The sequence below is a fragment of the Astatotilapia calliptera genome, chromosome 8 (genome assembly GCF_900246225.1).
Source record: "Astatotilapia calliptera chromosome 8, fAstCal1.2, whole genome shotgun sequence".
NCBI lineage: Eukaryota > Metazoa > Chordata > Actinopteri > Cichliformes > Cichlidae > Astatotilapia > Astatotilapia calliptera.
In genome coordinates, this window is record NC_039309.1 from 25,749,356 (window position 1) to 25,764,582 (window position 15,227).

Consider the following 15,227-nt stretch of genomic DNA (forward strand, 5'->3'; position numbering starts at 1 on the left):
TTCTGTGAGAGACTGGCAACCTGTTCAGGGTGAACCCTGCCTCTCATCCCAAGGCAGCTGGGATAGGTTCCAGCCCCCCAGTGACCATGAATTGGACATTTACTTTGTTAATGTAATTTTTATTTTCCTAAAATACTATTCAGTAAATATGTATTCTTAGATTCATTTCTTAGTTACTTAATGTGTTAGATAAAGTATTGAAGTGAGATGGATTGTTATTTTTTTCACTCAGTTGTATTTTAGCTGTATTCAGTTGCCTCCCAGCTCAAGTTTAGAGTTCAGTCTGATTGTTAGCACCATGAAGATATGATAACGTCTAAGTGTCCCTGTGTGTATGCAGCTGAATATATTTACACTGAGGAAATTCTCTCTTGAATTAATGCCTCACCCCTGCATACCTATATAAGATTTTTTCTATTTTTCAGTATGCCATTGCTACTTCTCAATTGCAATTTTGGAGTTCCACGTTTTACAAGCAGGTCTTAAATTAGTTTCACAGATTGAGCTAGTCTTTCTTTCTCTTTGTATGCTAACTTTTCAGGTGACTGAGAAGTCTGGAGCTCAAGTGAGGGTCATGTCAGATTCAGGAGATCATGAATGTAAGACGACCGTATGTTTCCTGCTTCAGGGCTCTAAGGAGCAGGTCTTACTGGCCCGCTGTGTCCTGGAGAACCTGCTCACAGAATGTGAACTTGTCTCAGAGATTTTGGAGGTTCCACAGTCCTCTTTTGGACGCATAATAGGTAGACTGAATCTTTGATCATGTCAATTGTTTTTTTTTTTTCATTACCAGGCATCATTTTCAAAACTAAAAGCTCCAGTAAGTGACAAGCAGATCAGCTGGCCAGGAGGGAGGGCAGAGTATCTCTTTTATTATACAGGGAGTGCAGAATTATTAGGCAAGTTGTATTTTTGAGGAATAATTTTATTATTGAACAACAACAATGTTCTCAATGAACCCAAAAAACTCATTAATATCAAAGCTGAATGTTTTTGGAAGTAGTTTTTAGTTTGTTTTTAGTTTTAGCTATTTTAGGGGGATATCTGTGCGTGCAGGTGACTATTACTGTGCATAATTATTAGGCAACTTAACAAAAAACAAATATATACCCATTTCAATTATTTATTTTTACCAGTGAAACCAATATAACATCTCCACATTCACAAATATACATTTCTGACATTCAAAAACAAAAACAAATCAGCGACCAATATAGCCACCTTTCTTTGCAAGGACACTCAAAAGCCTGCCATCCATGGATTCTGTCAGTGTTTTGATCTGTTCACCATCAACATTGCGTGCAGCAGCAACCACAGCCTCCCAGACACTGTTCAGAGAGGTGTACTGTTTTCCCTCCTTGTAAATATCACATTTGATGATGGACCACAGGTTCTCAATGGGGTTCAGATCAGGTGAACAAGGAGGCCATGTCATTAGTTTTTCTTCTTTTATACCCTTTCTTGCCAGCCACGCTGTGGAGTACTTGGACGCGTGTGATGGAGCATTGTCCTGCATGAAAATCATGTTTTTCTTGAAGGATGCAGACTTCTTCCTGTACCACTGCTTGAAGAAGGTGTCTTCCAGAAACTGGCAGTAGGACTGGGAGTTGAGCTTGACTCCATCCTCAACCCGAAAAGACCCCACAAGCTCATCTTTGATGATACCAGCCCAAACCAGTACTCCACCTCCACCTTGCTGGCGTCTGAGTGGGACTGGAGCTCTCTGCCCTTTACCAATCCAGCCACGGGCCCATCCATCTGGCCCATCAAGACTCACTCTCATTTCATCAGTCCATAAAACCTTAGAAAAACCAGTCTTGAGATATTTCTTGGCCCAGTCTTGACGTTTCAGCTTGTGTGTCTTGTTCAGTGGTGGTCGTCTTTCAGCCTTTCTTACCTTGGCCATGTCTCTGAGTATTGCACACCTTGTGCTTTTGGGCACTCCAGTGATGTTGCAGCTCTGAAATATGACCAAACTGGTGGCAAGTGGCATCTTGGCAGCTGCACGCTTGACTTTTCTCAGTTCATGGGCAGTTATTTTGCGCCTTGGTTTTTCCACACGCTTCTTGCGACCCTGTTGACTATTTTGAATGAAACGCTTGATTGTTCGATGATCACGCTTCAGAAGCTTTGCAATTTTGAGACTGCTGCATCCCTCTGCAAGATATCTCACTATTTTTGACTTTTCTGAGCCTGTCAAGTCCTTCTTTTGACCCATTTTGCCAAAGGAAAGGACGTTGCCTAATAATTATGCACACCTGATATAGGGTGTTGATGTCATTAGACCACACCCCTTCTCATTACAGCGATGCACATCACCTAATATGCTTAATTGGTAGTAGGCTTTCAAGCCTATACAGCTTGGAGTAAGACAACATGCATGAAGAGGATGATGTGGACAAAATACTCATTTGCCTAATAATTCTGCACTCCCTGTAGTTCATAAATAATGTTAGAAAGCTGTAGGTTCTGGCTGTGAAAATGAAGCCAAAGCAGAAGTTACTTTAACCTGCATTCTTTCTGTTGATTAGCATGGGGCAACTTCTTGGATTGCAAAAAAACAAACAACAAAAAAAAAACTGTTTGTGTAGAGTTTATGGGGAAAATGGTCCCTTGGCTTCTTTGCACTGTGAGCTTTGTAAACATAACCAGAAAGTCTTATACTAAATTTGTGTGAAAAGTGAATTTCTCTGTATGTATTATTGTAGGGTCTACCTTACAATATAAAGTGCCTTGAGGTTACTGTTGTTGTGATTTGGCGCTATATAAGTAAAAGTGAATTTACCATTAATCATATTTCTCTTTATCTGAGTTATCTTTATGTATGAGGTTTTAATGGCTAACATTCGAACCCCGTGAAAAAAAAGTCCCCATTTTATCTCACCCCTATATGCAATAATTGTTAGGAGAACATGATTATCTGTGTATTGCAGGCCGTGGTGGAGAGAGTTTGAAACAGATCACCCGAACTACAGGAGCCAAAGTGGCGTGTTCCAAAGAGCCAGCACACGGTGTACAGGCAAAGGGCATGGTGACGATTACAGGGACCAGGCAGGAGGTGAAAAAGGCACAGGTAACGCACAGTGCCTTGATTTGGATCTCCTGTGTGTACCACATCCTTTAATTTTAGTTGAGGGGACATCTAACTCCTGCTTTTGAAACCTGTTCAAAGGATATGATTCTAGAAAAAGTCACCGAGGACATGATGGTGAGGACAACAATCTCACAGTCATCAGCCCGGCGCCAGAAACGTGGCCATAATGTCGTGAGTCAGAAGTCAAACGACACAGAGACTGAACCTCTATTGTTCTTGAACAACAACAGTCCCTTCTCCCACATAGAGGAGAATGTGCTTGTCTTTGCCAACGGGACCACAGGAGAACCAGAAACATTTTTTGACCAGGTGGGAGAGTCAAAAATCAAAAAAGCCAGCAAGAAGGAGGGCAGTACAACTACTAAGACCTTCTCTGAAGTGTCCAAGTTTGAAAGTGAGTTCAGATTTCAGTCACCCCAGAGCAGCCATGTAATGTGTCTTTAAGTGTAGTAATTTCATATTTTCTCTGTGTTTTCCAGTTGCAAGCCCAGACTTGAGCTTCCAGCCTGACGAACACCTTGAGGTGTATGTTTCTGCATCAGAGAACCCAAACCACTTCTGGATTCAGATCCTGGGGGTTCGATCCATTCAGCTGGACAAACTAACAGAGGAGATGAACCACTTCTACAACAATGGAAACTCTACAGTAAGGACATATCTTGCTCTCCTTGTGTCTCTCTTGTTCCACAAGAGTTCCCTTGTGGGCCAGAATGAGAGTTGAGAGTTCCGATATACTTCCACACACTTGAAACTGCAAAGATCCAAGTATTTTCCCTTTTTTAAATTGATACTATAGGTGAATCTACAAAAGTCTTGGATGGGTTAGAATCTGTTACCATCACTGATTTCTCAGCGATAACTCGGGAATGCAGTGATATAGGATTTTGAAATTGATGCCGTCGGTGTGCCTACCAGGAGGCTGACAGGTAATACTGACGGTTGCCAGTATTTTTTTTCTTTACCCTGGTAGAACTGACTTTTTTTAAGAGTCTTGATTATGTGCTGCAGATCTTACAACAGTTCAGAAAGCTGGGTAACTTGTAGTAATGGCATTTAAAATGTGATTTAGAGAACGCTAAAAGCCAGGCTCTGATGATAAGAAGCAGGCCTGCAACTATTCATCGAGTAGATATAGAAAAATATCTGAGATCCTGCGTGTGAATAAAAAGTATGTTAACAATAAGCTCACACAGCCCATAGGGGCACCTCTATCCCTGCAGCACCTTCTGCAACCCAGTGTCTGATTTGTGTTTGAACTCATCTGCTTTTCTGATCTGTAGGATCAGCGAGTGGAAACCATTGTTGTAGGGGACATTGTGGCTGCTCCATACAGAGACCATGGCACATGGAACAGGGCAAGGGTGCTGGGAGTCCTAGGCTCTGGACTGGTGGACCTTTATTACGTTGACTTTGGGGACAATGGGGAACTCCCAAGGAGCAGCCTCCGCAGGATGAGGTAGGTGAATTCAGGATAAAAGAGGAAGACGTGACTGTACTAATATACAGTAGTATTTGGTTGCTGAGGAGAGGGAAAAGCTGTGGGAGTGAGTGATGGTGGTTAAGACAGCTAGCGATATCCATACCAAGTTTTTAGATTTTAAGAATACATAACCTTTAGCGTGTTTGGACTCCAAACACATTACTGTGTGGTGTAATGTGTTTGGAGTATAGTCTGGTTTCTTTGGTTTCTTTCTTTTACTGAGTTGTCTTCTTTCCTTAAGTAAACGTGAAAAAGTAACCTTTGGTTCCTTCAAATGCAAGATTCCTTTAATAAACAATGGAAAATTATAAATTTAACGTAGAATGAAACTAACTTTCTCAAAATCCTGAAACTTGCCCATAGTTCAACTATAAATACATCTATTTCAAGGTTATACAATGCACTACTCTATGCAAGAAAGACAGTATTCTATATATAAAGGAAAAGTGGGAGAGTGAAGCTGGAATTAGCATTTTGGAAAAAGATTGGGAAGAAATATGTTGCTCACAGTGGTCCTCCACTAATTCATTAGAATGGAGAGAACATTGCTGGAAAAATATCATAAGATACTTTAAGATTCTAGTCCAGGGTAAATTTAGCAATACGAATTCAGAGTGTTGGAGGCAGTGTGGTTCAGTGGAGGCAAACCATTATCACGTGTTTTGGGACTGTCCCAGGCGGTACCTGTACTGGAGTGGGATTCATAAAACATTGAGGTACAGATTCCGTTTGACTTTGTAAATTTATACGTGGGTCATGTTATAATTCTAGAACGGAGGACGGATATAAAGCTGCTGCAGGCTCTTCTAGCTGCTAGCAAAAAATCTATTACAAGAAGGTGGATGAACCGAGTCCCACCAACATTAGATGATTGGTATGAAACTATTCTTGAAATTTTTAGAATGGAAAAATTGATGTACTCTCTTGGAATCCAGAAAGACAAGTTTTACCAAATTTGGGATAAATGGATCAAATTTATATCCCCCAACCAAGCAGGCTTTGTGTGACTCCTCCAGAGTATTTTATTTATTTATTTATTTTTCTGCACACATACTGTTTCTCTATGTTACTTTATTTTTTCTAAACCCTTTAAAACCGATCAAAACGGGCACGCTCCGTTTTGCGTAACTATTTTTAAATCCCTGTAGGACTGCAACCACGTAAGCTAGCGCAATAATTTTTTTTGCATATGAAACTGGAGGAGTTGTACTTACATCTTATGCCATCAGCTTGTCCTCGGTCACCGTTTCCTTCCACATATAGCTTTGCAAAAACTGCATAAAAAGCACTTGCAGCAACAAAAACATAATATTCCAGAAACATGCTTTGACGATCTGATCAGCTGTTCATAACACTTCCTACCTTGGAATAGACGTCAGCGCGAACTATCGCATATCCGCCATTACCTGGCCGAAACCGGAAGTGACGTCATTTTGTCATTGGTGTTTTTAAAAGTCATGTTTGACTTTATGCTTTTCTGTATAGTTTCTGGGATGCTTAGAACTTAAATTGCACTGCTGAAAATAGTTTATTTTGATTCACATGCTGTTTTTTTGCAAATTTGCATTCTAATATTTATTTTTGTTTTTTCTGCAGTATATAAAAATTGGTGTGTCTCAAAAATAAAACTATGAAGACACTCAAAATAAACTTTTGTGTATTTAAAGTTTTGAGGGATAAACCTCTTAAATTTCTCTAACTAGAAATATATGTTAAAAAACAAAACAAAAACGATTTTCAATTTTTCAATTTTCACCTTTTTTTGCATTTTTTTTTCCAAACCTCTTTACTTGGTTTCCCAGTTTTCCTTTTCCATAAAGATGACAAAGATTCAAATATAACTGATTACATATATACAGTAAAAATTGAACAGAATAAAATACAACAAACAACAAAAGAAAGTTGGACAGAGAATGTTATATATCGGACTACCAATGAGGCTCAGTGATAGTTTATATCTGTGCTGTATTGATCTATAAAAGGCTGCCGGGTTGGATAGAATTATTCCAACTTCCCCCTTAGTAGGAGTTTAATTCTTTCCAGCTGCAAATGTTTCATTATATCTTGTATTAACGCTGATTTGGTAGGAGGCACTTTTTGCTTCCAGTTTAGTAAAATTAAACTGTGTGCTAGCAGTGTCACAAAATGTATTACATTATTTTGGGTGGCTGACAAATCTACAACAACTGGCTTCACTCCAAATAAAGCACAGATTGGGTCTGGCTTCAGTGTTTGTTTTAGAATCTTAGACAAGGTTTGAAAGACATTTTTCCAATATGTTGCTTTACAGGGACAATTCCAAAACATATGCGCCAGTGAAGCAGGTTGCTGTTTACATCTTTCGCAGGACAAGTTTACATTGGGGAACATTTTTGACACTTTCAACTTTGATAAATGGAGTCTATGTAGCACTTTAAACTGTAAGAGTCCATGATGAATACAAACAGAGGAAGAGTTTACATTTTCTTGGGCTTTTGTCCATTGACTATCTGTGATTCTCATACCAAGGTCATTCTGCCAGGCCTCTTTCAGATGATCAAGCGTGGTAGTTCCATCCAGTTGTGACCATGCATTGTGAATTTTTGTTATTAGTCCTTTTTTGAGTGGATCGAACTGGAATAAGTTATCTAAGATAGAGTCTGGGGGTTGATCTGGAAAGGATAGAAAATTACTCCTTACAGAGCTTCTGATCTGTAAGTATTTGAAGAAGTCATTACTGTGCAAGTTACATTTTTCTTGCAATTGCTGGAACCCTTACTGATGAATAAATCCTTTATTGAGTGCAGCCCCTTAAGGTTACATTGGAGAAATGAAATGTTTGAAAGTGATGGTGTGAATGTTGCGTTATTCATGAGTGGAGATAGTATGGAGGCTTCATTCCACCCGTAATGTTTCCTTATCTGAGTTCAGATTTTAATTGTATGAGAGATTACAGGATTCTTAAGGTCGTGTCTAGGGATAGGGAGAGCTGAATAGATCATAGCTTCTAATGAGGAGGGATAACAACTTTCACTTTCCATCGTTGTCCAGTCGGCCCCCCGAGTGCTCAACCAAAACGACATGGAACGAACATTACCTTACCAATAATAAAGACGGATGCATGGCAACCCCATCCCTCCCTGACATGTCGGTCTCTACTCTTCTTGATTCTTGGGTTCTTTCTGTTCCATATGAAATAGGATATTAAGGAGACTAATTTATTAAAAAAGGCTTTATTAATCACAATAGGGATACATAGGGAGGGTGATGCGTCAGTGAGTGCTTATCAGTATCAGTATATGTATGTGTGTGCGTGTCCATAGTTCAGCTGAGACAGTGTCCTTCGCCCTGCCAGGCTAAGTAAACAGTCTTCCAGCCAACCCAGGTGGCCTTGCATGGAATGGGAAGGAACAGACTCAACACAGTCGTTATCAAGGAGTTGTTGTTCGGCTCCAGCCTTGAGCCTTGGCCTTGGCCTTGAGCCCACAGCTGGCGCCGAAGGGGTAGCCGCATTATGATGGTAATTGAGACTTTCAAGATGTTTTTAACACTCCGACACTGGTCTCTCAGTCTCCCGTTAATAGCTGCGAGCTTCTCCGTGATGTTATTAGCCGTCGATTCTGTGGTCTTGTCACTCTTTTTGCTCACATAGCAGATTCTGAGACCTCACGACCGCAGCCAACTGATCTGAGGTGTAATCCAGCTCCGCCCAGAGATGTTGTTCTGAGTTGATTCTTTCCTGATGTAATCCAACATACATACGCTCAAAGGTGTTATTCTGAGCATTCACTGCAGTCGTAAGCGCCTCCAAGCTCTTAACCATGCTGCCTTCAGTGAGCCCTTTCTGAGAAGTCGCACCTGTCGTTCCAATCCCAGCGGGCAGCCTTGTGGGGGTTTGAACAGCCGGTTCCGCTCTCTTAATTCTCCGATAAGCCAGGGCCAAGCCAGCTCCGATCAGCAAGAACCCTGTTATCATGGTTCCGAATAGGTAGATATCTTCAGCGTCCTCGATCGACAGTCCTGCCAGGCACACGATCCTCTGCCACCCGTCCATCGTGTATCCGGCAGGGAAAGTCCCTCCAGGGCACTCGGGTTCTCCCGAGCCCAGACTTCTATTTACGCTCCAATATTTGGAGCGTAAATGTTTACTAATGTAACTAAATGACCATAAACTTTGCCAGTTACAATAATATATCTACCTTGAGCGTCTGGTAATATTTTTGCTGCAGTAAATGGTTCTGTTTTTTGGATTAGTATAGCTGTGACTCTGCTTCCTGCATTAAACGAGTGAAATATTTGTTCTATCCATTTGCAACGTAATCTGTTGTGGTCTTGTACTTTTAGATGCGTTTCTTGCAAAAATATTATATCCGCATTTACTTTTTTTTAACCTCCTGAGACCTGAACTCTTCCATGGCATGCATTTTTAATTTCTCTTTGATATTTGGGCATATTGGCACCTCATGAATGTAAAAACAAAGAATTGCCAGATTTTCTTTTTTTTTTTTTTTTTTTACCTGATTTATTTTTCTGACAAAAATGAGATCCACATACTGTATGAGGATATTCATTTTAAATTTTTGATAGAACAGTGGCAGTAGAATGTCCTCGTAAGTGGATATCAAGCCTTTGTAGAGAAAAATTTGTGTTTTTAGGTCTAGACAACCCAAAATGTGATGTCCACATATGTGGACGCCAGGTCCTAGGAGGTTAAGTGAGCTAAAATGTTTTATCGTTTCACTGGTCCTCTGAGTCCCCTACAGTTCCATGTTACAAAACTGACAAGATTTTGTGGCATTCCTTCAGTAGAGGTGCCAATAGTTACTAACTGTTAGTAATTGGTTAATGGATCTTACTCTGACCTTTCTAGATGTGAGCCTCTGAAATTCACAACTTTCTTGAACTAAACTAAAGAACATCCCCTTGAACTCAAACCTGAACACCTTCTTTATTTGCAGCGAAACTGAGGTGCAAATGGAAAAGAAAAGAAAAACAATTTTTGTCCAGCTTTTTATGGGCTGTAGACATCAGACTTACCACTAAACTCCTTAAGATTGTCTATTATTATATACTATTCCCTCCTGGGTCATGTTGTTTGTAGAGATGGCACCAACTATCCCTCCTTGTCAGTAGATGTGGCTGGGCTCTGGATGTGGATACTGACGAACTTCTCTGCTTCACGTGGATCTGTGAATGAGTGCTTGGTGTTGTTCACTGTTATAATCAGCTTCGCGGGATAGTAGTACTGTACAGGATGCCAGCATTCCGCAGTTTCCCTTTCACGGGGTTAAATGTCGCACGAAGTTTGCTGACCTCGGGGTTCATGTCAGGGAAGATGTGTACAGGTGATCCTTTGTAGAAGAGGCAGCCTTTTCCCTTGGACAGTTGCAGAATCTATCCCTTGCCCTTATCATGGCTCTTGGGCGCTCTCCTGTCCGTGGTTTCGGGGCGAGGGTCCTGTGGGTTCGGTCTGTTATAGTAAATGAATCACCGTTTTCTTTCGCGAGCACTTCTGAGAAAAACTCTGCCATGAAATGGCTGGGGTTTCCCCCCTCATTAATGCCCACCACACGCAGATTTTTTCTGCGGCTTCTGTTTTCTAAATCCAGGCGTTTGTCGTGTAGTTTGTTGTAATCTTTCTTTAGAGTCTCATGATCTTTTTCTAAGGCTGTTAATCTGTCTGTAGCGTCGCAGATGGCCCATTCCATTTCATTCTGTATACTTGCTGTTTCTCCTTGATGCATTTTCAATCATCCAGGAAAGTAAATCTCCAAAAAGTTGATTCTGTTCATCTGGACGTAGCGTTTTGTGGGAGAAACGTTTCATCACTCATCCAAGTGACTTCTTCAGTCTCAGCTGACTGCAGGTTTCCCCAATCTTATAAACAGTACATTTGCATAATGACTGAAACCAGCCCACTGAAGGAACAAAGGGCTGGGAAGTCAGTTCCTTAATCTTAATTATGCAAATTCTCATAACCATTGATCTACAACCACTGACCAAAACCCACTGATCAAAGACCACTGATCAATGGCCAGGACAACCGCTGCCCAAGCAAAAACCTGTAGTGATCCCATATGTGTCAGGAGTATCAGAGCAGTTGAGATGCATTTTTTCTAAACACTGGGTCTCTTTGGCTTTTAAACCCCAAAACACGCTGCGCCAAAAACTGGTCCACCCCAAGGATCGGGTCCCCCGACACAGACAGAGTAACATAGTGTACGCTGTTAAGTGCCAGGAGGATTGCCAGGATTTATACATCGGAGAAACCAAACAACCTCTGGCGAAGCGGATGGCACAACACAGAAGAGCTGCCTCGTCGGCCAGGACTCTGCAGTCTGTTCACACCTACAGGCCAGTGGACACTCTTTCAAGGATGAGGATGTAACATCTTGGACAGGGAGGAACGCTGGTTTGAGCACAGAGTCAAGAAGGCCATTTACGTGAAAAGGGAAAGACAATCTCTGAATCGAGGTGGGGGCCTAAGGTTACATCTTTCGCCATCTTACAATGCTGTGATTGCAGCCATGGTTTTCAGCTGAATTTTGGGAGATGTTGTAACGTTGTTCTCTACAGGAGAGGGAGATGGAGGAGGCTGCACATCAATGGCAAATCCAATAAGTAAATCCAATAAGATCCAAATCTCAGAGAAATTGACACTGAATGAAAGAGGACAAGATGGTTATGTCTTGGTGTATATATTTTACATGTAGGGCAAAAGGTTTGGGCATTAAAGAAAGAAAAAGACATTTTGTTGGGTCTGTGTTTCCACAAGCCCCGCTAGTTTAGAGACTTATTCCTCATGAAGAACGGAAAAACAAGACAGAACATCTTCAACCGGCTTTTTACTCGCTAACGAGGGAAGCTTTGGTCAGAACCAGCTCTTGGAGCTCACGCTCCTCACCTGTCTCTAGCCCAAATCCTTCAAAGAGTAGCTGTCCTCGTAGCCTTTTTATTGACAGGACAGTTACAATACACATCACAGCAAAAGAACCTCCCACCGTAAAACCCCCCTTGGTTACAAAGACAAGGCACTGTCATGGGGTGCGTTTGTGTGACCTCCTGCTGACCAAAAGGGTCATAGAAGCAGGAAGCTTACAACACAAGAAACAGATCTGTCAGATAAGATGTATCTACAATAAAACCTCCCCCAGCACAGAGTGGCTGGAGAGGTGGTCAGTAGGGGTGGGTTTTTATAATCGATTTATCGATTAAAATCGATTCTGGCTTGGATAACGTAAAATCGATTCATTAAAATCCTGAATCGATTTTTTAATATAAATTTATTTTGCCCGAAATGCCAGAATCTCTGGTGAAACCTCACAAAATTTCAACAACCACCAAACAGCTAAGACAGTAAATGAGAGCAGGTACACGGATTCTGCACATAGACTTAAACACACAGCGCGACCCGCGGATCAGAATCAGTTAGATGTCGCCTTTCTCACAGTCGGGGCTGAAAGCCGACAGCTCGCTGATTCTGATCTGTCGGCAGGTCCGAGCTTTGTGTTCACGCCCTTTATGAGCCGATTCTAAAGCTGTTAGTTTGATCTCTCTCCAAACAATATTGACCGAACCAGCAGCAAAAGAAAATCCAAACTACACTTCACATGGATTCACTCTGACTTACGGTTTTGCTTCGACCACGATGCACAGCTCTCTCTCTCCCTCTCTCTCTCTCTCTCTGTACTTCAAGAGCAGTTTCCCGTCTAAAAATCTGTTTTCTTCGTTATTCGCTTTCTTGTTACGCACAAGTTTACAGCGCTGTCGGCCGACATTTTTTTTCCGTTTTATATTCTTCCGAAAGAAAACCTAATTTCTGCCGTTCAACACTGAACAAATTTAAACTTTTTAAAATTATGCAAAATGCAAAACGCTTAACCGTGTCTCTAATAAAACCGCTGTAACGTCAGAGGTAATGTTCATGTGTTGATTAATGGTTTTCTTTCATTTTTGATGTACTGCAGAATATTTTTATAAAATCCCAGGCCAGGAAAATCGCCTTCATGTTTAAATGTGTTTTATCCTCAGCTACTTTGACACAAAGGCATCTGCTGTGACGCTTACGCCTGTGATAAAGTCTTGTGTGTGTCAGCTTCCTTTTTATAGATACAAACATATGTAAATGTACTGATCTGAATTATAATATTTCTGACTGTCAAAATTTCCCAGATTCAAATCGAGTCGTGGATCGAATCGATTCGGGACCTTGTGAATCGGAATTGAATCGATTCTAGAAATGAGTGACGATACCCAGGCCTAGTGGTCAGGATCAAAGGAATGGCTTTGATCCTACTGCTTGAACTAAGACTTTACAAATTTAAGAAACACAATGACAACATTCAACAGTTAGACTTAACACATTTCTTTCACATTATTCTCCAGCCTCTTTTTTTTTTTTAGAGCAGGTCATATGATCATATAGTGGTGGAAAAGTCCCTGAAAAATCTAATTCTTGAAATTATGCAATAGTCTACTACATCTATTCCACATAAACCAACAATAAAGTGTCTTGTCATTGTACAAATTACCATTCTGCAAAGATGAGTGGGCCAAAACTCCTCCAAAGCGCTGTAAAACACTCATTGCCAGTTATCGCAAACACTTTATTGCAGTTGTTGCTGCTAAGGGTGGCGATCCTTGGTAATCAGGTGGTAATCGGGCCTGGGTGAAGCTACAGAAGCTTCCTGAAGATATGACATACCACAGGTAATTTATTTTATAACTGGGCAAGTGATCACTTTGTCCACACAGGGCCATGTAGGCTTGGATCCCCCTCCCCCCTTTTCACCTTAATAATAAATACCTTCATTTAGAAATTGTATTTTGTGTTTACTTGTGTTATCTTTGACTAATATTAAAATTTGTTTGATTATCTGAAACATTAAAATGTGACAAACATACAAATAGATAGGAAATCAGGAAGAGGCAAATACTTTTTCACACCATTGTAGTTGTTAAGACTTTTGGAGTCTAGACCAGGTTTTTTTAAGAATGGGGATGTTAGAGACTGTCTTGAGGGACACGGGGACAGCAGCAGTGTAAAATGATGTATGGCAGTTATAATTGGAGACGGGGTAGGAATGGAGTCTTTGACCAAGGCAGTTGGAAGGGGGTCCAGTGAACACGCAGAAGTTTTGGACATCATGAGTTTGGTGATGTTTTCCACTTAAGATAGCTGAAAGAATGATAACCTTGAAGAATTCAGTTGTAGGATATGTTTGTTTTGTTGGAGAAGTCCAGGAATGCTGTGCACTGTGTCGTGGAAGTGTGATGAGAAGTGGTTTCTGCAGGCTTGATTTTGTTAAGAGTGTTAAGAGTGGAGCAGCCACAGGATAAATTATCATTGTAGTGATGTAGCAGGTCAGCAGTGAGGATAATATGAATGGGTAATAAACCAATGAGGGGATTAACACTTGAGATTCCAAAAGGACATGACAGCTGTAGGTGAGATTTTGATAATGTCAAACAATACAAGCTTGTGATCTGAGATGGGAAACACCACAGCATTAAAATTAGAAGGTGTAACTCCAGAACAGCAGACTAAATGCAGGATGGGAGTCTTAAATTATTATGATTATTATGAATTTTACAATTATCAAACTATTTCGTTTTCACTTGCAAGTAAAAACAAAATAAATTGATTAGTAGTTTTAGCGTGATCAAGGGATTTAGTACAAGAATGCAAAAATAATACTGCTTTACAGACAAATGTGATGATTATAATGATAAGAGTAACACGTTACTTTGAAATTGGTTACAATCAGCAATGCTTTTATTGAAGTATTACAAAGAAACAAGATAACCTTGCACAAGAGCAGTTTTGTTGTTTGTGACCATCATATCAGCATGAGACAAATGTTTCTGGCTGTCTTCGGAGGAGGCTGGTGAGTTACTGATTTTGAAGAGCACACAATTTTAAATTCTGCATTTCTATGTTAGCTCATGCAGTGAGTGTTGCTTTGTACACTTCTTCATCTAACTTTCGAAGAACTTGATGTGACATACTGCTACTGCACACTGTATAATGTTGAATGTAATATGGATAAAAAAAGGACACGACTTATTAACAGCTTTTGCATATGCTGCAATTTTCAGGAGCGACTTCCTCAGTTTACCATTTCAAGCTATTGAGTGCAGCTTAGCAGGAGTGAAGCCAAAAGGTAAAGCTCTCATCTTAACAATGACTGTCTTTCTCTCTCTCTCTCACTTGCTCATTTACTCACTGTCTCTTACCCTTTCACTCCCTGTTCCTCTCTCTTACACACTCTTGCTCCTCTCTCTTAATCTGGGCAGACACTGTGTGATTTTTTTCAGTTGCGTTATTCAGCTTCTGCTCAAACTGCACGATTGACTCGCAGGGGTTAGAAGTTTGTAGGTCACGATGCAGGGTCACACTATATGACCCGATGCTCTGATGCGACCTGAGTGCTCAGACTGTGCCTCCATAACATGAAGGTTATAATAGAAAATCTGTCGCTCTCACTCTCTCTCTCTGTCTTTCACTCACACAGACACACCACCACCATCAACTTTGCTAAATTGCTAATGAAAAACGTTGATCAGGCAGCTGTGATTGAGCAGCAATGTCCATCCAATTATTTTCACGGATGTTGTGGTCGTGATAATTTTGTGAGGCCACATCGAAAAGGCTCGGATGAGCCAAAGTTCTAC

The 15,227-nt window shown here is 40.8% G+C and overlaps 1 protein-coding gene across 4 annotated transcripts in view; it reads left to right on the forward strand.

Moving 5' to 3' along the window:
* Positions 1-15,227, forward strand: part of tdrkh (tudor and KH domain containing) — a 34,982-nt gene that overhangs the window by 14,735 nt on the left and 5,020 nt on the right. For all 4 annotated transcript variants that reach the window (XM_026177600.1, XM_026177601.1, XM_026177599.1 and 1 more), the window contains 6 exons: positions 542-743; positions 2,934-3,073; positions 3,173-3,488; positions 3,574-3,740; positions 4,375-4,550; positions 14,652-14,716. In XM_026177600.1, coding sequence (XP_026033385.1) covers positions 542-743; positions 2,934-3,073; positions 3,173-3,488; positions 3,574-3,740; positions 4,375-4,550; positions 14,652-14,716 — 1,066 coding nt within the window. The remainder of the gene's footprint in view (positions 1-541; positions 744-2,933; positions 3,074-3,172; positions 3,489-3,573; positions 3,741-4,374; positions 4,551-14,651; positions 14,717-15,227) is intronic.